General features: G+C 45.3%; 1 protein-coding gene across 1 annotated transcript; it reads left to right on the top strand.

Moving 5' to 3' along the window:
- Positions 1-22130, top strand: LOC130291364 (uncharacterized). Its single transcript, XM_056540044.1, has 7 exons — positions 1-611; positions 6576-7024; positions 7113-7270; positions 11398-11460; positions 19087-19239; positions 20185-20247; positions 21570-22130. The coding sequence occupies exons 2-7, from the start codon at positions 7006-7008 to the stop codon at positions 21777-21779; spliced, it is 666 nt and encodes a 221-aa protein (XP_056396019.1). The 5' UTR covers positions 1-611; positions 6576-7005; the 3' UTR covers positions 21780-22130.
- The last annotated feature ends 3025 nt before the right edge of the window (positions 22131-25155 follow it).

Below are 25155 nucleotides of genomic sequence, written 5' to 3'. Positions count from 1 at the left end.
AATCTATGAGGAGATGCTGAGATCAGGCAGGCGGGTCCATACACTACTTCCGTGTCCATAACGGGCTGTGACAGGTTAAAACAGATAATGTAAAAATCCCATAGACTGTAATGGGATTGTGTAACGGACGATTTTAAGGGTTTTCCTAACGGAACGTTATAACGGGTCTATAAAACAGATGAATATATAGTGTGACAAGGCACCTTAGTGTATCCCTTCCGCCTTTATATAGTAGTTTCTAAATAGCCATATTAATTTAAAGAAAACTAAAACAAATATATAGTAATACAATCAGAGGATGTAAAATACACATAACAGGAATATGATAGAAAACAGTAAACTTTATCGCATCTCAAAATAGTGGAGGGTAAAACCCCCATTAAGATAAAATGTGAAAAGATACATTCACAACCCAACGAGCTGATCTTCTTTTATAATACCCTATAAAATACACTAATAAAGCGAAGATTAGCGGTTCTTATATAGTTTATATCTGCAAACAATAACATTAGCGGCTTTATATACCTGCCCTGCCTACACTTTATCCCATATTCACACTTGGTGAAACAGCGGCCTTGGAGTTTTCATAATCTGCCCACAGTCATGAGAAGGTAAGAAGGAACTAGAAGAAGTTGCGCTTCTCATTTAACCCTTTCTGGCTCTAAAAGTTCTAAACTTCAATAAACTTCTCTTTGCTGCTCTAGCTTTATCCTGTTGGCCTTTGGTGCCTTCTATTTCCTCAAGTTTTACTTTAGATCAGTGTTTCCCAACCCCCCCCCCACACGCACCTGTATCTAGGACTCACTGTAGGTAGTTTTCCCCCTGTATGTAGGACCCCCCTGGAAGTGTGTTTTCCCCTTGTGTATAGGACCCCCCTATAGATAGCTTGCAGGGGGTAAGTTGTCCACCCCCCTGTATCTGGGACCCCCTGTATGTAGTTTGCCCCCTGTATGTATGCCCCCCTGTCAGTAGCTTGCCCTCTATATGTAGGACCCCCTGTAGGCAGCTTGCTCTCTGTAGGTAATATTCCCTTCAGCATGTAGGATCCCCCTATAGGTAGTTTTCCCCTGTATGTAGGACCCCCAGAAGGTACAATGCCCCCATATCTAGGACTCCCCTGTAGGTAGTTTGCCCCCTCTATGTAGGACCCCCCTTTGTAGGTAGCTTGCCCCCGGTATCTAGGACCCCCCCCCCTTTGTAGGTAGCTTGCCCCCTGTATGTAGGACCCCTCTTTGTAGGTAGTTTGCCCCCTCTATGTAGGACCCCCCTTTGTAGGTATCTTGCCCCCGGTATCTAGGACCCCCCTTTGTAGGTAGCTTGCCCCCTGTATGTAGAACCCCCCTTTGTAGGTAGCTTGCCCCCTGTATGTAGGACCCCCCTTTGTAGGTAGCTTACCCCCTGTATGTAGGACCCCCCTTTGTAGGTTGCTTAGCTTGCCCCCTGCATGTAGGACCCCCCTTTGTAGGTAGCTTGCCCCCGATATCTAGGACCCCCCTTTGTAAGTAGCTTGCCCCCTGTATGTAGGACCCCCCTTTGTAGGTAGCTTGCCCCCTGCATGTAGGACCCCCCTTTGTAGGTAGCTTGTCCCTGTATCTAGGACACCCCTTTGTAGGTAGCTTGCCCCCTTTATATAGGACCCCCCTTTGTAGGTAGCTTGCCCCCTGTATGTAGGACCCCCCTTTGTAGGTAGCTTACCCCCTGTATGTAGGACCCCCCTTTGTAGGTTGCTTAGCTTGCCCCCTGCATGTAGGACCCCCCTTTGTAGGTAGCTTGCCCCCGATATCTAGGACCCCCCTTTGTAAGTAGCTTGCCCCCTGTATGTAGGACCCCCCTTTGTAGGTAGCTTGCCCCCTGCATGTAGGACCCCCCTTTGTAGGTAGCTTGTCCCTGTATCTAGGACACCCCTTTGTAGGTAGCTTGCCCCCTTTATATAGGACCCCCCTTTGTAGGTAGCTTGCCCCCTGTATGTAGGACCCCCCTTTGTAGGTAGCTTGCCCCTGTATGTAGGACCCCCCTTTGTAGGTAGTTTGCCCCCTGTATGTAGGACCCCCCTTTGTAGGTAGTTTGCCCCCTGTATGTAGGACCCCCCTTTGTATGTAGCTTGCCTCCTGTATATAGGACCCCCCTTTGTAGGTAGCTTGCCCCCCTCTATGTAGGACCCCCCTTTGTAGGTAGCTTGCCCCCTGTATATAGGACCCCCCTTTGTAGGTAGCTTGCCCCCCTCATTGTAGGACCCCCCTTTGTAGGTAGCTTGCCCCCTGTATATAGGACCCCCCTTTGTAGGTAGCTTGCCCCCCTCATTGTAGGACCCCCTTTGTAGGTAGCTTTCCCCGTGTATGTAGGACCCCCCCTTTGTGGGTAGCTTGTCCCCTGTATCTTGGACCCCTCTTTGTAGGTAGCTTGCCCCCTGTATGTAGAACCCCCCTTTGTAGGTAGCTTGCCCCCTGTATGTAGGACCCCCCTTTGTAGGTAGCTTACCCCCTGTATGTAGGACCCCCCTTTGTAGGTTGCTTAGCTTGCCCCCTGCATGTAGGACCCCCCTTTGTAGGTAGCTTGCCCCCGATATCTAGGACCCCCCTTTGTAAGTAGCTTGCCCCCTGTATGTAGGACCCCCCTTTGTAGGTAGCTTGCCCCCTGCATGTAGGACCCCCCTTTGTAGGTAGCTTGTCCCTGTATCTAGGACACCCCTTTGTAGGTAGCTTGCCCCCTTTATATAGGACCCCCCTTTGTAGGTAGCTTGCCCCCTGTATGTAGGACCCCCCTTTGTAGGTAGCTTGCCCCTGTATGTAGGACCCCCCTTTGTAGGTAGTTTGCCCCCTGTATGTAGGACCCCCCTTTGTAGGTAGTTTGCCCCCTGTATGTAGGACCCCCCTTTGTATGTAGCTTGCCTCCTGTATATAGGACCCCCCTTTGTAGGTAGCTTGCCCCCCTCTATGTAGGACCCCCCTTTGTAGGTAGCTTGCCCCCTGTATATAGGACCCCCCTTTGTAGGTAGCTTGCCCCCCTCATTGTAGGACCCCCCTTTGTAGGTAGCTTGCCCCCTGTATATAGGACCCCCCTTTGTAGGTAGCTTGCCCCCCTCATTGTAGGACCCCCTTTGTAGGTAGCTTTCCCCGTGTATGTAGGACCCCCCCTTTGTGGGTAGCTTGTCCCCTGTATCTTGGACCCCTCTTTGTAGGTAGCTTGTCCCCTGTATCTTGGACCCCTCTTTGTAGGTAGCTTGCCCCCTGTATGTAGGACCCCCTGAAGGTAGTTTGCCACCGGTATGTATGACCACCCTTTAGGTAGTTTGCAAACGCTGGAGTCACACTGTTTTTTAAAAAAAAAAACACTGCAGCATGCAGTAAGCTCCCCCTAGTAGTGGCTAAAGACAGACAAAATTGCATAATTTAATATAATATACAGGAATATAAAAAAAAAAAGTAGTTTTTTTTCCAAAAACAGAGCCCCACTTATCCATAGGTGGTGAGCGGTATTGCAGCTTATCCTCATTCACTTTAGAGGAGTTGACCAGTATCATTCTCCTCCTATGCAACCTCACTGTTTCCCACTTCTGCCATTTATTTATTTTTATTTTTTTTAGTTTTGACATATCAAAAGTTTTGTTAAGTAGTCAGGGTCTCAGTGCTAAGACCCCCATAGGTCATTAGAACGGGCGTGCTTAAATGTTATACTCCCTAGGTCGCTGTGATCTCTGTCCATTTGCATTATAAGTCTCTGCAGTCCATGCAACCGGATGAAGATTGCTGCAAGCCGGGGAGTGAAGCATGCTCGTTCTAATGATCAATAGGGGTCTCAGGCCTGAGACCCTAAATGACCCAAAATGTTAAATTTTTTTTTTAATGACATGGACACTTTAAGAAGTTAATAGAAGAGGTTTGAAGAAATAATGAGGTTGCATAGAAGGAGAATAATACTATTTAACTCCAGTAAAGTAAATGAGGATAAGCTACAAAACCACACACCGGGCATGCTGGGTGTTGTAGTTTTACAACAGCCAGAGACACACTGTTTGGAACACACTGCAGTATGTAGTAAGCTCCCCCTAGTAGTGGCTTCTACATTGTATAATTTAAAATAATATACAGGATTATAAAAATAAATTAAAAAAGGTAGTTTTTTCCAAAAACAGTGCCACACCTGTCCATAGGTGATATGCAGTATTGCAGCTTATCTTCATTCACTTTAAAGTAGTTGTACAGTATGCTGGGAGTTGTAGTTTTGCAACAGCTGGATTGAACAGGATAAAAAAAAGAAAAAAAAAAGAAAAGGTTATTTTCTTCTAAAAACAGCGCCACACCTGTCTATGGGGGTGTGCGGTATTGCAGCTAATCCTCATTTACTTTACTGGAGTTAAATAGTATTATTCTCCTTAAAGGGGTTCTCCAGGGCTTAAACATCTTATCCCCTAACCAAAGGATAGGGGATAAGATGCCTGATCGCGGGAGTCCCGCTGCTTGGGACCCCCGGGATCTTGCACGCGGCACCCCATTTGTAATCAGTCCCCGGAGAGTGTTCGCTCTGGGTCTGATTACGGACGACCACAAGGCCGGCGGCATGTGATGTCACGCTCCGCCCCTGAATGCAAGCCAACGGGAGGGGGCGTGACAGCTATCACGCCCCCCTCCCATAGGCTTGCATTGAGGGGCAGAGCGTGATGTCACACGCCGCCGGCCTTGTGGTCGTCCGTAATCAGACCGGGAGCGAACACGCTCCGGGGACGGATTACAAATGGGGTGCCGCGTGCATGATCCCGGGGGTCCCCAATGGCGGGACTCCCATGATCAGGCATCTTATCCCCTATCCTTTGGTTAGGGGATAAGATGTCTAAGCACCGGAGAACCCCTTTAAACACTGGTATACTGTTCATGCATTGAACTCAATAATAAAACAGACTTGGTTAAGCTCCTTAGCTCCCCTAGTGGTGGCTGCCAATCAGTCAAAACTCTCTCATTCGTCTCTATAGAGGGAATTAATTATTTTTAAAAAATGAGAGGGACACTTAGGCCATGTTCACCATGCCGGGCCATGCTGGAAAATTTCCGCAGACAGACATTCCCCAGACAGCAGGTGCCGGCAGAAAATGCCGGCAATAGGACCGCTCAGTTGTCTCCATAGACGGCAATGCATATTCAAGCGGCATCTGCAGAATCGGAATCAGAATTTCCACCACAGATGATTCCACGGCAGAACTTCTGCCATGTGCACAGTGCAGCAGAATCCTATTGAAAACGAAGGGACTCTGCTGCAACGGAATACACAAACAGAATCCAGCGGAAGAATTCCGCAGTCACCGTGTAAACATAGCCTTAAGGTAGAGTTCCTATACAATGTTGTGCAGTGACAAAAGCAGAAGCAAGTCAGGTACAAAGCTAAGAATATCAAATGGTAAAAACGCAACAAACAGTGACGCGTTTTGAACCGCACCGTTCTTAATCTTGGCATTAATCATGATATGCCATGATTAAGAACCATGAGTTTCGAAACACGTCTGAGTTTTTGTTGCGTTTTTTTGTTACCATTTATTGTTTCATCATCTTTTAACATGACTTAAAGGGGTACTCCGGTGCTCCAGTGTTTTGAAAATTTTGTTCAGAACGCTCAGAGCCAGAGGACGTGATCGTGATGTAACGGCCACGTTCCCTCCATTCATGTCTATGGGAGGGGGCATGTCGGATGACATGGATAGACATGAATGGAGGGGTGTAGCGTGACATCACGACTGCCGCAGGAACCCGGTGTTTGTTTAGAATGCCGGTGCTGCAGGACTTTGCGTGGGGCCCCAGCAGTGGGACCCCCGCGATAGGGGATAAGATGTCTAGCAGCGGAGTACCCCTTTAATACATTTTGGACTTTTAACTTTTTTGGTTGGGAGCTGGATATCATGCATCTGCTTTTATCCCTGTGCCTCCACCGAGAAGACGGCTTGGCCATTCATCCTGTGCTTTCTTAAAGGGGTACTCCGGTGGAAAACATTTTTTTTTAAATCAACTGGTGCCAGAAAGTTAAACAGATTTGTAAATGACTTCTATTAAAAAAAATCTTTACCCTTCCAGTACTTTTTAGCAGCTGTATGCTACAGAGGAAATTCTTTTCTTTTTGAATTTCTTTTTTGTCTTGTCCACAGTGCTCTCTGCTGACACCTCTGTCCATGTCAGGAACTGTCCAGAGCAGAAGAGGTTTGCTATGGGGAGTTTCTCCTGCTCTGGACAGTTGCTGATACGGGCATCAGGTGTCAGCAGAGAGCACTGTGGACAAGACAAAAAAAAAAGAAATTCAAAAAGAAAATAATTTCCTCTGTACCATACAGCTGCTAAAAAGTACTGGAAGGGTAAAGATTTTTTTAATTCCAAGTCATTTACAAATCTGTTTAACTTTCTGGCACCAGTTGATTTAAAAAAAAAATGTTTTCCACCGGAGTACCCCTTTAAGAAAGCACAGGATGAATGGCCAAGCCGTCTTCTCGGTGGAGGCACAAAAAAAAAATGTTTTCCACTGGAGTACCCCTTCAAGGAAACTTGTGCACCCTGTTTACTCTCCCGCATGGCGGTGAGCTGGTTATTTTTTGTCTTGAGTTCTAGTGTTGAGCAGTGGCCACCACCAGAGGCTCATGGCTACTACAAGCAAGGTAGGCAACTTCCTGCTGCACCAATCACTGTTGTCACCGCACTACTACCCCACCATCTGCGGCCGTGGTGCTGCGTTCTTCCATGGATTGTAACCTGTAACAGCGAGCAAACATGTGCAGTGCCACCGGAGAGATATGAAGACCTTGTAACACGAGGAGGAGCTCTGTGACAGGCGGAGGCCAGGACCCACACACCAGTTACGTCACCACCTCAGCTACAAAGGAAAGTGAAACCTGTAGAGGATTTCCCAAAGAATTCAGTTAGCATTCTCCTTTAAGTTACCTCACCAAAACATTATGGGAAGACATCATGAAAGTGAATATGGGAACGTGGGATATAAAAGAAGAAACATGGAGCCTCCTATACCAGATCCACCATGGAGAATCACCGTACAGGTAAGGGGCCTCCACTGTCTGTATTACTGTCATGTCCTCCACAGTAACATGATTTTTTGGATAATTTTGGTCTTCTCCTCTTTTGCAGGTATGGCTGCCGTTATCAAAATCGTGGTTCTTCTGTGTTTCGCGTACCTGCAGCACCCAGCCGAGGGTCATCCGCTACAAAAGCGATGCCATATATCCAAATATAAAATGGTGCGACCAGACATGATGGACGCGGCATCGAAGCTCCAGATCCAACCGGTGAGTAGAGATGAGAGGAAGGTGAAATGTCATGGACTTATACTTGTAAGGTCCATATGATGTCACTATGATGTCATGGACTTATACTTGTAAGGTCCATATGATGTCACTATGATGTCATGGACTTATACTTGTAAGTCCCATATGATGTCACTATGATGTCATGGACTTAAACTTGCAATGTCCATATGATGTCACTATGATGTCATGGACTTATACTTGCAAGGTCCATATGATGTCACTATGATGTCATGGACTTATACTTGTAAGTCCCATATGATGTCACTATGATGTCATGGACTTATACTTGTAAGGTCCATATGATGTCACTATGATGTCATGGACTTATACTTGTAAGTCCCATATGATGTCACTATGATGTCATGGACTTATACTTGTAAGGTCCATATGATGTCACTATGATGTCATGGACTTATACTTGTAAGGTCCATATGATGTCACTATGATGTCATGGACTTATACTTGTAAGGTCCATATGATGTCACTATGATGTCATGGACTTATACTTGTAAGGTCCATATGATGTCACTATGATGTCATGGACTTATACTTGTAAGTCCCAAATGATGTCACTATGATGTCATGGACTTATACTTGTAAGTCCCATATGATGTCACTATGATGTCATGGACTTATACTTGTAAGTCCCATATGATGTCACTATGATGTCATGGACTTATACTTGTAAGTCCCATATGATGTCACTATGATGTCATGGACTTATACTTGTAAGTCCCATATGATGTCACTATGATGTCATGGACTTATACTTGTAAGGTCCATATAATGTCACTATGATGTCATGGACTTATACTTGTAAGGTCCATATGATGTCACTATGATGTCATGGGCTTATACTTGTAAGGTCCATATAATGTCACTATGATGTCATGGACTTATACTTGTAAGTCCCATATGATGTCACTATGATGTCATGGACTTATACTTGTAAGGTCCATATAATGTCACTATGATGTCATGGACTTATACTTGTAAGGTCCATATGATGTCACTATGATGTCATGGGCTTATACTTGTAAGGTCCATATAATGTCACTATGATGTCATGGACTTATACTTGTAAGTCCCATATGATGTCACTATGATGTCATGGACTTATACTTGTAAGTCCCATATGATGTCACTATGATGTCATGGACTTATACTTGTAAGGTCCATATGATGTCACTATGATGTCATGGACTTATACTTGTAAGGTCCATATGATGTCACTATGATGTCATGGACTTATACTTGTAAGGTCCATATGATGTCACTATGATGTCATGGACTTATACTTGTAAGTCCCAAATGATGTCACTATGATGTCATGGACTTATACTTGTAAGTCCCATATGATGTCACTATGATGTCATGGGCTTATACTTGTAAGTCCCATATGATGTCACTATGATGTCATGGACGTATACTTGTAAGGTCCATATAATGTCACTATGATGTCATGGACTTATACTTGTAAGGTCCATATGATGTCACTATGATGTCATGGGCTTATACTTGTAAGGTCCATATGATGTCACTATGATGTCATGGACTTATACTTGTAAGGTCCATATAATGTCACTATGATGTCATGGATTTATACTTGCAAGGTCCATATGATGTCACTATGATGTCATGGACTTATACTTGTAAGTCCCATATGATGTCACTATGATGTCATGGACTTATACTTGTAAGTCCCATATGATGTCACTATGATGTCATGGACTTATACTTGTAAGGTCCATATAATGTCACTATGATGTCATGGGCTTATACTTGTAAGTCCCATATGATGTCACTATGATGTCATGGACTTATACTTGTAAGGTCCATATAATGTCACTATGATGTCATGGACTTATACTTGTAAGGTCCATATGATGTCACTATGATGTCATGGACTTATACTTGTAAGGTCCATATGATGTCACTATGATGTCATGGACTTATACTTGTAAGGTCCATATGATGTCACAATGATGTCATGGACTTATACTTGTAAGGTCCATATGATGTCACAATGATGTCATGGGCTTATACTTGTAAGGTCCATATGATGTCACTATGATGTCATGGGCTTATACTTGTAAGGTCCATATAATGTCACTATGATGTCATGGATTTATACTTGCAAGGTCCATATGATGTCACTATGATGTCATGGACTTATACTTGTAAGGTCCATATGATGTCACTATGATGTCATGGACTTATACTTGTAAGGTCCATATGATGTCACTATGATGTCATGGACTTATACTTGTAAGGTCCATATGATGTCACTATGATGTCATGGACTTATACTTGCAAGTCCCATATGATGTCACTATGAAGTCATGGACTTATACTTGTAAGGTCCATATGATGTCACTATGATGTCATGGACTTATACTTGTAAGGTCCATATGATGTCACTATGATGTCATGGACTTATACTTGCAAGTCCCATATGATGTCACTATGATGTCATGGACTTATACTTGTAAGGTCCATATGATGTCACTATGATGTCATGGACTTATACTTGTAAGGTCCATATGATGTCACAATGATGTCATGGACTTATACTTGTAAGGTCCATATGATGTCACAATGATGTCATGGACTTATACTTGTAAGGTCCATATGATGTCACTATGATGTCATGGACTTATACTTGTAAGGTCCATATGATGTCACAATGATGTCATGGACTTATACTTGTAAGGTCCATATGATGTCACTATGATGTCATCCTTCTGCATCTTTGCAACATCTTCTTTGATGCTCAGATATTTCATCTAACATGGGTCAGAAGGAACCAATCTCAACAACCCTTTCCCAAAGGTCAGTGGTCTGCAAAGTGTGGACCTCCAGATGTTGCGAAACTACAACTCCTAGTATATGGCCGTTGGCTGTTCGGGCATGCTGGGAGTTGTTGTTTTGCAAGATCTAGAGGTCCTACAGCTTGGAGACCACTGCCATAGGCCATGAAAGAACAGAAAGTTTCAGCAATTTATTTTTAAATTTTTAATGCCGTATGCCAAACAGCACAAAAAAAAAAACACCTGAAAAATTATCCCAAAAAAATGTATATTATTTGAGCCATAAACAGCTAATAGGTTGTGCACCTAATTTTACGGCCATAAAAATTACAACAGTAAAATGTTACTGAATGTGAATTTCAATAGAATTCAAAAATCTCTTTTTTTTTTTTTTTTTTTTTTTTTTTTTTTTTTTGAGGGGGGGATTTTTCAAACCATAAAAGGGCCATTTTACAGTGTATGTGAACATAGCCTAAAACATGTATTATATACAAAAGATAATATATTAAAATGGAATCTAAAATGTTCTGAAGCAGTGATCAACCAACTCATCAGTAGGACAAGGATTGGGTATGATAAGGATTGGATAGGACAGGGTTTGAGTAGGACAGGGATTGGGTAGGACAAGGATTGGGTAGGACAGGGATTGGGTAGGACAGGGATTGGGTAGGATAGGGATTGGGTAGGACAGGGATTGGGTAGGACAGGGATTGGGTAGGACAAGGATTGGGTAGGACAAGGATTGGGTAGGACAGGGATTGGGTAGGACAGGGATTGGGTAGGACAGGGATTGGGTAGGACAGGGATTGGGTAGGACAGGGATTGGGTAGGACAGGGATTGGGTAGGACAGGGATTGGGTAGGACAGGGATTGGGTAGGACAGGGATACCCTCATTGGTATTACAGGGAGCGAATCTTTATGACCAGATCAGATAGCTGAGACATCTGCTCAACTGTGACCATAGGATTAACATAAGTGACTTTAAAGCGTAACTCCGATGTAGGTTTGGCAGCAGGATACCTGCTTTAATATCTCAGCAACCCCGAAGGCTGAGACTTGCCAACTGCTAAAGCGGTCAGGATAAGGATAAGGATATTCACATCTATGAGACCTCCAGGGAATCCATATCCTGATCGCTTTAGTCTCAGACAAGTCTCCAGCTACAAAGTTGTCAAGAGATTTAAATAGTTATCCTGCCACTGGACCTGCATTGGAATTACGCTTAAAGAACATATAGATACCATGTGCACATATTTATCTTTACTAATTTAGCTCTTTTAACCCTTTATCTACAGAAATACAAACCTATATGCAACCAAGGACTTCGCCTGATAAACTTTCCCAACTGTGACATAAAGGTAAGTTGTTTATACTTAGTTTTTCCAATTTTTATTACTAAATGTCCTTAGATACCATATGGAAGTATTCATACCTGTAGATTTCCAACTACAGTGCTATTACATCTCCTAGCATACTGTGACGGCCTATGTATGGCAAATGGGATTTGATATAAGACTTCCAGAGTTGTCATCCGTAAGTGGCAGGCTATAATGGGCATTCTAATGCATCGTCTGTACCGTAAGTTTCGGCATTAAAGGGTTATCCTGGTTAGTAAAATGTAACCCCTATCCAAAGGATATGGGATAAGTGTCAGATCGTGGGTGTCCAACCACTGGGACTCCCCATGATCCTCTGCACGGTGCTCTGGCTCTTCTCGTGTACAGAGTAGGGGTTGGCATGTGCCCTCCATGCTTCTCTATGGGAGAGCTAAACCACTGTACTCATCTATCTCTGGCTCTAGGGATGCATGGAGGGATCATCTGGTGGTCAACACAGCTCTGTGCATGGGGAGAGTCAGGGTGCAGGGCAGCAGTCGGATCCCCCCCCCCCCCCACGAACTTATCCTTTTGATAGGGGATACATTTTACTAAACTGGAATACCCCTGTAAGTTTTGATAAGGGGCTTCAAGAACCATATGTCCAAGCCCTCAGGGCCAAGGGCACCTAATGTGTTTTGTAGTACATCCAAAAGCTTTCCAGTGGTACCAATTTTTATTTGAGAGTCCTTATCAAGAAATTATCATAACTCCCAATCACTGTCATGGTCCGGTTCAGACCATGACAGTAAATGAGATTAATGATAATTTCTTCAATATCCAAAATGTTGTGTATAAAAAGAATTGCAATGGCCAAAGCTTCCTCAAATTTGAATCGGGCCAAAGCTCTTCCCCTATGTCCTCTTTAACCCTATCCCCCCAATGATGCAGTTTATGGACCTTACACGTCTTAGGTCTATGGCATATTCCTAAGTTTGGCTTTATGTATGTTCCCGTTTATTACTCGAAATGGCAGTAACTGTTACGCCGAGCGCTCCGGGTCCCCGCTCCTCCCCGGAGCGCTCGCTACACTTCCCTCACTGCAGCGCCCCGGTCGGTTCCACGGACCCGGGGCGCTGCGTTACCACCTCCGGCCGGGATGCGATTCGCGATGCGGGTAGCGCCCGCTCGCGATGCGCACCCCGGCTCCCGTACCTTACTCGCTCCCCGTCAGTTCTGTCCCGGCGCGCGCGGCCCCGCTCCCTAGGGCGCGCGCGCGCCGGGTCTTTGCGATTTAAAGGGCCACTGCACCGCTGATTGGTGCAGTGGTTCCAATTAGTGTTTACACCTGTGCACTTCCCTATATCACCTCACTTCCCCTTCACTCCCTCGCCGGATTTTGTTGCCCTAGTGCCAGTGAAAGCGTTCCTTGTGTGTTCCTTGCCTGTGATTCCAGACCTTCTGCCGTTGCCCCTGACTACGATCCTTGCTGCCTGCCCCGACCTTCTGCTACGTCCGACCTTGCTTCTGTCTACTCCCTTGTACCGCGCCTATCTTCAGCAGCCAGAGAGGTTGAGCCGTTGCTAGGGGATACGACCTGGTCACTACCGCCGCAGCAAGACCATCCCGCTTTGCGGCGGGCTCTGGTGAAAACCAGTAGTGACTTAGAACCGATCCTCTAGCACGGTCCACGCCAATCCCTCTCTGGCACAGAGGATCCACTACCTGCCAGCCGGCATCGTGACAGTAGATCCGGCCATGGATCCCGCTGAAGTTCCTCTGCCAGTTGTCGCTGACCTCACCACGGTGGTCGCCCAGCAGTCACAACAGATTGCGCAACAAGGCCAACAGCTGTCTCAACTGACTGTTATGCTACAACAGTTACTACCACAGCTCCAGCAATCATCTCCTCCGCCAGCTCCTGTACCTCCTCCGCAGCGAGTGGCCGCTTCTGGAATACGACTATCCTTGCCGGATAAATTTGATGGGGACTCTAAGTTTTGCCGTGGCTTTCTTTCCCAATGTTCATTACACTTGGAGATGATGTCGGACCAGTTCCCCACTGAAAGGTCTAAGGTGGCTTTCGTAGTCAGCCTGCTGTCTGGAAAAGCCCTGGCTTGGGCCACACCGCTCTGGGACCGCAATGACCCCGTCACTGCCTCTGTACACTCCTTCCTCTCGGAAATTCGAAGTGTCTTTGAGGAACCTGCCCGAGCCTCTTCTGCTGAGACTGCCCTGTTGAACCTGGTCCAGGGTAATTCTTCCGTTGGCGAGTATGCCGTACAGTTCCGTACCCTTGCTTCAGAATTATCCTGGAATAATGAGGCACTCTGCGCGACCTTTAAAAAAGGCCTATCCAGCAACATTAAAGATGTTCTGGCCGCACGAGAAATCCCTGCTAACCTACATGAACTCATCCATCTTGCCACTCGCATTGACATGCGTTTTTCCGAACGGCGTCAGGAGCTCCGCCAGGATATGGACTCTGTTCGCACGAGGCGTTTCTTCTCCCCGGCTCCTCTCTCCTCTGGTCCCCTGCAATCTGTTCCTGTGCCTCCCGCCGTGGAGGCTATGCAGGTCGACCGGTCTCGCCTGACACCCCAAGAGAGGACACGACGCCGCATGGAGAATCTCTGCCTGTACTGTGCTAGTACCGAACACTTCCTGAAGGATTGTCCTATCCGTCCTCCCCGCCTGGAAAGACGTCCGCTGACTCCGCACAATGGTGAGACAGTCCTTGATGTCTACTCTGCTTCTCCACGTCTTACTGTGCCTGTGCGGATGTCTGCCTCTGCCTTCTCCTTCTCTGCTGTGGCCTTCTTGGACTCTGGATCTGCAGGAAATTTCATCTTAGCCTCTCTCGTCAACAGGTTCAACATCCCGGTGACCAGTCTCGCCAGACCCCTCTACATCAATTGTGTAAACAATGAAAGATTGGACTGTACTATACGTTTCCGCACGGAGCCCCTTCTAATGTGCATCGGATCTCATCACGAGAGGATTGAACTGTTGGTCCTCCCCAATTGCACTTCTGAAATCCTTCTTGGACTTCCCTGGCTTCAACTCCATTCCCCAATCCTGGATTGGTCCACTGGGGAGATCAAGAGTTGGGGGCCCTCTTGTTCCAAGGACTGCTTAAAACCGGTTCCCAGTAAACCTTGCCGTGTCCCTGTGCTTCCTCATGTAACCGGTCTCCCTAAGGCCTATATGGACTTTGCGGACGTTTTTTGCAAAAAACAAGCTGAGACTCTACCTCCTCACAGGCCTTATGATTGTCCCATTGACCTCCTCCCGGGCACTACTCCACCCCGGGGCAGAATCTATCCTCTGTCCGTCCCAGAGACTCTTGCCATGTCTGAATACGTCCAAGAAAATTTAAAAAAGGGCTTTATCCGTAAATCCTCCTCTCCTGCCGGAGCCGGATTTTTCTTTGTGTCCAAAAAAGATGGCTCTCTACGTCCTTGCATTGACTACCGCGGTCTTAATAAAATCACGGTTAAGAACCGCTACCCCCTACCCCTCATCTCTGAACTCTTTGATCGTCTCCAAGGTGCCCATATTTTTACCAAACTGGACTTAAGAGGTGCTTATAATCTCATCCGCATCAGAGAGGGGGATGAATGGAAAACGGCATTTAACACCAGAGATGGACACTTTGAGTATCTGGTCATGCCCTTTGGTCTATGCAACGCCCCTGCCGTCTTCCAAGACTTTGTTAATGAAATTTTTCGTGATCTACTATACTCCTGTGTTGTTGTATATCTGGACGATATCCTGATTTTTTCTGCCAATCTTGAAGAACACCGCCAGCATGTCCGTATGGTTCTTCAGAGACTTCGTGATAATCAACTCTATGCCAAAATAGAGAAATGTCTGTTTGAATGCCAATCTCTTCCTTTTCTAGGATACTTGGTCTCTGGCCAGGGACTACAAATGGACCCAGATAAACTCTCTGCCGTCTTAGATTGGCCACGCCCCTCCGGACTCCGTGCCATCCAACGTTTTTTGGGGTTCGCCAATTATTACAGGCAATTTATTCCACATTTTTCTACCATTGTGGCTCCTATTGTGGCTTTAACAAAAAAAAATGCCGATCCCAAGTCTTGGCCTCCTCAAGCGGAAGACGCCTTTAAACGACTCAAGTCTGCCTTTTCTTCGGCTCCCGTGCTCTCCAGACCTGACCCATCTAAACCCTTCCTATTGGAGGTTGATGCCTCCTCAGTGGGAGCTGGAGCTGTCCTTCTACAAAAAAACTCTTCCGGGCATGCTGTTACTTGTGGTTTTTTTTCCAGGACCTTCTCTCCGGCGGAGAGGAACTACTCCATCGGGGATCGAGAGCTTCTAGCCATTAAATTAGCACTTGAGGAATGGAGGCATCTGCTGGAGGGATCAAGATTTCCAGTTATTATTTACACCGATCACAAGAACCTCTCCTACCTCCAGTCTGCCCAACGGCTGAATCCTCGTCAGGCCAGGTGGTCTCTGTTCTTTGCCCGATTTAATTTTGAAATTCACTTTCGGCCTGCTGATAAAAACATTAGGGCCGATGCTCTCTCTCGTTCCTCAGATGCCTCTGAAATTGAACTCTCTCCTCAACACATCATTCCTCCTGACTGCCTGATTTCCACTTCTCCAGCCTCCATCAGGCAAACTCCTCCAGGAAAGACCTTTGTTTCTCCACGCCAACGCCTTGGGATCCTCAAATGGGGTCACTCCTCCCATCTCGCAGGTCATGCGGGCATCAAGAAATCTGTGCAACTCATCTCTCGCTTCTATTGGTGGCCGACTCTAGAGACTGATGTGGTGGACTTTGTGCGAGCCTGCACTATCTGTGCCCGGGATAAGACTCCTCGCCAGAAGCCCGCTGGTTTTCTTCATCCTCTACCTGTCCCCGAACAACCTTGGTCTCTGATTGGTATGGATTTTATTACTGACTTACCCCCATCCCATGGCAACACTGTTATTTGGGTGGTCGTTGATCGATTCTCCAAAATGGCACATTTCATCCCTCTTCCTGGTCTTCCTTCAGCGCCTCAGTTGGCTAAACAATTTTTTGTACACATTTTTCGTCTTCACGGGTTGCCTACACAGATCGTCTCGGATAGAGGCGTCCAATTTGTGTCTAAATTCTGGAGGGCTCTCTGTAAACAACTCAAGATTAAATTAAATTTTTCTTCTGCATACCATCCTCAATCCAATGGACAAGTAGAGAGAATTAACCAGATCTTGGGTGACTATTTACGACATTTTGTTTCCTCCCGCCAGGATGACTGGGCAGATCTTCTACCTTGGGCCGAATTCTCGTATAATTTCAGAATCTCTGAATCTTCCTCCAAATCTCCGTTTTTCGTGGTGTACGGCCGTCACCCTCTTCCCCCCCTCCCTACCCCCTTGCCCTCTGGTCTGCCCGCTGTGGATGAAATTTCTCGTGATCTTTCCACCATATGGAAAGAGACCCAAAATTCTCTCTTACAGGCTTCTTCTCGCATGAAGAGATTCGCAGATAAGAAAAGAAGAGCTCCTCCCATTTTTTCCCCTGGAGACAAGGTATGGCTCTCCGCTAAATATGTCCGTTTCCGTGTCCCGAGCTATAAGTTGGGACCACGCTATCTTGGTCCTTTTAAAGTTTTGTGTCAAATTAATCCTGTCTCTTACAAACTTCTTCTTCCTCCTTCTCTTCGTATCCCTAATGCCTTTCACGTCTCTCTTCTTAAACCTCTCATCCTCAACCGTTTTTCTCCTAAATCTGTTCCTCCCACTCCTGTTTCCGGCTCCTCGGACATCTTCTCTGTCAAAGAGATTTTGGCCTCTAAAAAGGTCAGGGGAAGAACTTTTTTTTTAGTGGATTGGGAGGGTTGTGGTCCAGAAGAGAGGTCCTGGGAACCTGAGGACAATATCCTGGACAAAAGTCTGATCCTCAGGTTCTCAGGCCCCAAGAAGAGGGGGAGACCCAAGGGGGGGGGTACTGTTACGCCGAGCGCTCCGGGTCCCCGCTCCTCCCCGGAGCGCTCGCTACACTTCCCTCACTGCAGCGCCCCGGTCGGTTCCACGGACCCGGGGCGCTGCGTTACCACCTCCGGCCGGGATGCGATTCGCGATGCGGGTAGCGCCCGCTCGCGATGCGCACCCCGGCTCCCGTACCTTACTCGCTCCCCGTCAGTTCTGTCCCGGCGCGCGCGGCCCCGCTCCCTAGGGCGCGCGCGCGCCGGGTCTTTGCGATTTAAAGGGCCACTGCACCGCTGATTGGTGCAGTGGTTCCAATTAGTGTTTACACCTGTGCACTTCCCTATATCACCTCACTTCCCCTTCACTCCCTCGCCGGATTTTGTTGCCCTAGTGCCAGTGAAAGCGTTCCTTGTGTGTTCCTTGCCTGTGATTCCAGACCTTCTGCCGTTGCCCCTGACTACGATCCTTGCTGCCTGCCCCGACCTTCTGCTACGTCCGACCTTGCTTCTGTCTACTCCCTTGTACCGCGCCTATCTTCAGCAGCCAGAGAGGTTGAGCCGTTGCTAGGGGATACGACCTGGTCACTACCGCCGCAGCAAGACCATCCCGCTTTGCGGCGGGCTCTGGTGAAAACCAGTAGTGACTTAGAACCGATCCTCTAGCACGGTCCACGCCAATCCCTCTCTGGCACAGAGGATCCACTACCTGCCAGCCGGCATCGTGACAGTAACAAGTATAAAGTCGAGCTTGACGGCATTCTGTGCTGTACACATGATGGCACTTTAGTCAGATAGACCAGCCGGATGTCGCGCGCTTGTTCGGACTCCACTGTTACACAGCTGAACCTGCCACCGGTGGATTGGCGGCACAGTTGTTATGCTGTAGGTAACAAAAGGCAATAGTTCTGCACAAGAATTACAGTGATTCTCCGCATTGTAACGATGAGCGAAAGATAATACTAAGCATTGGGCCAAGAAAAGATTTTCTAGGAGGAAGTAGTAAATAATATTTTATGGTATTGGGATATGGATATCTCCATTAAGATTTCTGAGCAAAAAATCCTATACATGGTACCAATAAAATCTATGGGCCAGCTAAAGGCACAGACATCAACCAGGAATCTCAAGGAACAAAATCATGATGCAGTAAATCAAACTCTTTGTTTCATCCAACAAGCAACATATAGGGCAGGAATACCGACGTGTTTCGGTTCTGTTTGATCCTTAGTCATGCCATGAAACACGTCGGGATTCCTGCCCGATATGTTGGTTATTGGATGAAATAAAGAATTCCTTTTGTTGTACCATGAGAGCTGGGTTTTGTCCCTTGGGTTAGTGTTTCTATCTATTGTGCATCCAGCTGTTCCAAACCTACAAATCCCAGCTTGCCAGTGCTAAACGCTCCTTATTCTGTTTTAAACTTCGGTATTTCTGTCCTGTATGCTGCTTTTTGGATGGAATAAAGAACTCTTTTTGTTGTATTATGAAAGCTGGATTTTGTTACTTGGGTTAGTGTTTCCATCTATTGTGCCTCCAGCTGTTGCAAAACTACAACTTCCAACATGCCCGGACAGCCAAAGGCTGTCCGGGCATGTTGGAAGTTGTAGTTTTGCAATAGTTGGAGGCACGCAGGTTGGGAAGCACTGATGTGTACTATGCATGGAGTCATGTAAGTGCTAAACGCTCCTTATTCTGTTCTAAATTTCTTCACCTATCTCCGCAGGGGAAAGCAAGACTGATGCTCACATTGGACAGGCTGTCCCTAGTTATTAGAGTACTGGAAAACATGAATACGACAGGAAATCTTATTAAGACCCAACTTGTGGCACAAAATCTGGAAACTTTCTCCATTCTCCAGACAGACCTGATGAATTGTGTAAGTGGCAAAACATTTTAGATCTCTGGTATGAAGGCAATGGTACAGTAGACAGTGGTGGGACAAGCGACCCATGTCATGTATTTTGGGAATCGGTTCTTGGTTCTTATGTTGTAATATAGATTAGGGCTCAAGTACTTAGTGTCCAGTGGTTTGTTGCCTCTGTGTCTATTGTCCATTGAGTTGCTTCTCCATAGACATTCTCTGGTGTCAGATGTTGGTCAGCTGGCTTTTCTGGGCACCCCTACTGACCCTACAGGAGCCTAATAAGGTCCATTTATATGCAATAGTTTGATTTAAGCTGGGGATATACATCAGATAAATGTTGGACGAACCTTTCGATTTGTTTGGGCCCACCGACCATCTAAGGAGTATGAAAGACTCTTGACTCTTCTCCAAAGACAGATGTTAGGGAGAGATCGGACATGTTGGATTTCAACTGCTCAGTCCTATTGTTCTCATGGAGATAAGCCGGCCCCTGAGGAGTCTAGCTATGACTTTTTCCTCCCTCTCTATTTGGGACACATGCATGTTCAGCCAAATGTGCATGAGGGAATCAGGAGAGATGTCTGTCAGCCGAACCAGCATTTGGCTAACAGCTATAATATTCTATGTGTATGGCCAACTTTATCAGTGCATGGTATTGGGCCTATTGAAATGCAACCTACTGATTCTGATGTATTTGGACAGTTTGAGCCATGAGATCAGTTTAATTCTGCAATTTTATAATTCAATGATATCTTAAAAAGGCTTTATAGATGAATAATGCAGCTGTCTGTCAGATACTGCCACCACTGGCCTCAATGCCATTCCTTTTTTAGAAGAACAGAGTAACATGGTGCACTGTATATGGTGCTAGTACTGCCTACATTTTACCCGTGACTTTGTTACCTGGGACAAGGCTTTGGGAGAAAATTTTAATATCTCATCTGCATTCTCTTCCAGGAAAAAGTGCAATCCCCCAACCTGAAAAAGTGTCAGCGTCATCTCAACCAGTACAGGAAAACGGTAAATATACACTAAAAAATGTGGGTGTAAAGTCTCCAAAATGTGTACTGTACTAGTTAAAAAGGTCTGTTAAAGGGTAACTATAGTTTGTATTGGCTCTATAAAGAATTTGACTCCAGATGATAACATCTTCCCATATGTCCTAATAGAAGAGGTCCGACACACTTTAAATGGCCACTGCATGTGTCCCTAGATATGGCTTCCCACAGCAATAAATAATGATTTAAAGGGGTATTCCAGGATTTTTTTCTTCAGCCTTTGAGTCCATGATGCCAAGTTATGATACTGTGTAATTTGCATCTATTACCTCTGTGTATCTCTTTGTCCCGTTTTCATGCACAGGACCCACACCCGGAAGTGCTTTAATGAAAGTCTTTATATCTTACTGTTGTCTCTGACCTTTCCCAGCATTCCATGAGACAATAAGTCATAAGTCACATGGTCTCCAGGGGGCATGACTATGCTGCATTGGGTGGGTAGATAGCATTACATCAGTAAATTCCTTCCTCTTGCTATCCGATCACCCACTGCAGCAAAGCCACACCCCCTAGAGATCATGTGACTTATGACATATTGTCTTTGGCCACATTGAATGCTGGGGAAAGTCAGAGACAGCAGTAAAATAAAAAGACTTGTACTACAGCACTTCTGGGTGTGGGTCCTGTCCATGAAAACTGGACAAAGCGGCGCAGGGAGGTAATAGAAGCAAATTACACAGTATTATAACTTGGCATCATGGGCTCAAAGGCTGAAGAGAAAAATCCTGGAATATCCCTTTTTAACATGTGATTTCACATCTCACTAAGCAATCCACCAGATCCCACCACTTCCCGCCTTGAGAAATGTATGTGACTGCGCTGCTCAATATATGCAATGCAATTTGCTTCCATGGTCATCCCAACGCTTTCAACACAGCTTTGGCTAGGGGCCAAAGTTTAAAGGGGTACTCCGTCCTTAGACATCTTATTCCCTATCCAAAGGATAGGGAATAAAATGTCTAATCACGGGGGACCCCTGCGATCTAGGCTGCGGCACCCCAGACATCCGATGCAAGGAGCTAACTTTGGTCCATGCTGGATGACTGGCGATGCGGGTGGAGGCTCGTGACGTCATGGTCACGCCCCGCTCATGAGGTCACAGTCATGCCCCCTCAATGCAAGTCTATTGGAGAGGGCGTGATGGCAATATGTCCGCGAACCTCACTGTAATACAGGTAGACCAATGGATGGCCGAGATGACTTTGACGCAACTAAAAAGTTTATAAACAGAATTGTCTGAGATCTTCATGTTGACAAATTATTTATTTTTTCCAATATATTCAGGTGACCAGCGAGTGTCTGGAAAATGATGTTCTTCAGAACCTGGTCTGGATTTTAATTGATGATGTGGGGTACCTGGTTAATGGCGTACCTTCAAGTGCAGAAGGCATAAAGAAGGCGGATCGTCATGTCAAGGCCAAAGAACCTGCTGCAAAGAAACGTAAAGGAAAAAGGAAGAAGAAAAACAATAAAATAAAAAAGATGGCCAACTAAACACTTCTCCCTGAGCAGAAAAAAAGAATGAAGTTGTTACATCTCAATTGGATGTTTAATTCTGCTCTATGGAGGATTGTCCCAAAGCTTTTTATATACACATCATCCAGTCATCATCCTCCATGTCTACCCTGATCATCTGACCATCCTCAGAAAGTCTGGATTACATACAAAAATACCAAAGAGAATCAATGACCAAAAGACACATGAAGAGTGGACCGTCCGGGTTCTCTATAAATGGACACAATGTTTTTTGCTCAGTTACTTTTATAATGTAATAATTTAATATTTATTACTATAATAATTTATTTGTGGAGATAATGGCAGAGCCATGATATGTTCCTCACCAATGTGTCGCTGTGTATTTATATTTTTATATATTTCCAGTATTAAAATGTTGTTATTTTTAGTATATTTTATTGGCTGTTTGACTTTTAATTCCAGTAAGTGAAAATGAGGATGTACATTTTGTAGGGGTTTTTGCATTGAAAAGTTCTCCAATTTCCTGACATTTGAAAAAGATGGCTCTAATACAAAATAGAATAACGTTGGGGGGAAAGGAGGATCAGATTTGTGAACTTTTAAATCTTAATCTTATGTTCTCCTGGAGCTAAGACAGCACCAGAGGAGCCTGGAACGATTAGGGGGGGGGGGGGAAACAGTACCACACCTGTCCATAAGCGGTATTGCAGTTTATCCTCATTCACCTCATTCACCTCATTCACCTCATTCATAGTGGAGTAGAACAGTATCATTCTCTTTCTGTGCAACCCCATTATTTCTCCCCACTTGTGCCAGTAACTTCTTAAAGTGTCCATGTCATTTAAAAAAAACTTTTGACATGTCAAAAGTTTTGATCGGTTAGCAAGCTTAACCCCTTAAGGACGCAGGACGTAAATGTACGTCCTGGTGAGGTGGTACTTAACGCACCAGGACGTACATTTACGTCCTGTGCATAACCGCGGGCATCGGAGCGATGCCCGTGTCATGCGCGGCTGATCCCGGCTGCTGATCGCAGCCAGGGACCCGCCGGCAATGGCCGACGCCCGCGATCTCGCGGGCGTCCGCCATTAACCCCTCAGGTGCTGGGATCAATACAGATCCCGGCATCTGCGGCAGTGCGCGATTTGAATGAATGATCGGATCCCCCGCAGCGCTGCTGCGGGGATCCGATCATTCATAACGCCGCACGGAGGTCCTCTCTCCTTCCTCCGTCCGGCTCCCGGCGTCTCCTGCTCTGGTCTGTGATCGAGCAGACCAGAGCAGAAGATCACCGATAATACTGATCTGTTCTATGTCCTATACATAGAACAGATCAGTATTAGCAATCATGGTATTGCTATGAATAGTCCCCTATGGGGACTATTCAAGTGTAAAAAAAAAACGTAAAAAAATGTAAAAGTAAAAAAAAAGTGAAAAATCCCCTCCCCCAATAAAAAAGTAAAACGTCCGTTTTTTCCTATTTTACCCCCAAAAAGCGTAATTTTTTTTTTTTATAGACATATTTGGTATCGCCGCGTGCGTAAATGTCCGAACTATTAAAATAAAATGTTAATGATCCCGTACGGTGAACGGCGTGAACGAAAAAAAAAAAGGCAAAAATTCCTACTTTTTTAATACATTTTATTAATAAAAAAATTATAAAAAATGTATTAAAAGTTTTTTATATGCAAATGTGGTATCAAAAAAATTACAGATCACGGCGCAAAAAATGAGCCCCCATACCGCCGCTTATACGGAAAAATAAAAAAGTTAGAGGTCATCAAAATAAAGGGAGTATAAACGTACTAATTTGGTTAAAAAGTTTGTGATTTTTTTTAAGCGCAACAATAATATAAAAGTATGTAATAATGGGTATCATTTTAATCGTATTGACCCTCAGAATAAAGAACACATGTCATTTTTACCATAAGTTGTACGGGGTGAAAACGAAACCTTCCAAAATTAGCAAAATTGCATTTTTTGTTTTAATTTCCCCACAAAAATAGTGTTTTTTGGTTGCACCATACATTTTATGATATAATGAGTGATGTCATTACAAAGGAAAACTGGTCGCGCAAAAAACAAGCCCTCATACTAGTCTGTGGATGAAAATATAAAAGAGTTATGATTTTTAGAAGGCGAGGAGGAAAAAATTAAAACGTAAAAATTAAATTGTCTGAGTCCTTAAGGCCAAAATGGGCTGAGTCCTTAAGGGGTTTAAGGGTATTCCAGGATGATTTTTTTAATTGACTATGCTACAGGGGCTGTAAAGATATTGTAGTTCATAATATAGTGTCTGTACCTGTGTTTGATGATAGTCTCACAAATCTTCTGTGATCTCTGCCCAAATGTTTGTTTTTTAGCAGCATACAAAATGACTGTTGTCTCAGGTTTTCCTAGGTTGCAGTGCGGCCCGAGACATTACATCGCTAGTCAGGTGTTCAGAGGGAGCCTGTCTGCTTCAATGGGTGGAGCAACCACTGGATGGGAGGGAGATCATTCTGCACCTAATTGATTTTTTGCAACAGTTGGAGGCACCCTGGTTAGAAAACACTGGTCTTTTGAATGGAATGCAGCTCAACCACAGATCCTTCCTAAGCATGTCCATTACTGTCTGGCAGGTACATACTAAAATCACCTTATAGTGGAGAACCCCTTTTAGCAATATACCCCCCCGGCTGCAGTGATCTCTGTCCAGTTTCATTATAAGTCTACAGAGTCTTTGCAACAGGTCAGAGATTGCTGCAATCCAGAGAAGAAAGCTCTTAAGCTCGCCCTTCTCCTTGCTCATTCTAATGACCAAAAGGGGTCTCAGCCCTGAGACACAGACTGATCAAAACTTTTTGACATATCTCTATTACGTGTCAAAGTTTTTTTTTTAAATGACAGGGACACTTCATACTGCTGAAGCTTATGTTCACACAGTGAAATGTCTGCCTGGAAAATTTCTGGCCGGACATTCAACAGACAATGGGGGCCAGCAGAACATGTGTGGTGTGCCATGGGGGTTTGATGTGATGTGTATGGGGCAGATGTTGTAGCCCAGGGGCAGATGGTGTTAACCCCTAAATGTTAGTGATGCCAGGGCGTGGTTTGCCTATGTAACCACCTGAAGGTAGCTCGGCTATCCCTAGGTTAGGCAGGGTAATAATAGTCCAAGACCATAGCAGAAGTGAATCACAAGAGAGAGATTGCAGTACCTCCCCCTCTTATAAAGGGGGGCTGAGCAAGGAGCCCATAGGTCAAGCTGCAGGTCACCTGGTTAGCTTGTGCTCTCTGGGTAACAAACACGTGACTTAAACATGTGACAACATTATCATGTGAGTAACTCAAAGATCTCCAAAGGTCCTTTATACAAAATACATATAACACTATGGGGAGACTCTGCAGGAGA

The sequence above is a fragment of the Hyla sarda genome, chromosome 9 (assembly GCF_029499605.1).
Source record: "Hyla sarda isolate aHylSar1 chromosome 9, aHylSar1.hap1, whole genome shotgun sequence".
In the NCBI taxonomy this organism is placed as follows: domain Eukaryota; kingdom Metazoa; phylum Chordata; class Amphibia; order Anura; family Hylidae; genus Hyla; species Hyla sarda.
This window is presented reverse-complemented; position numbering and strand designations above follow the sequence as displayed.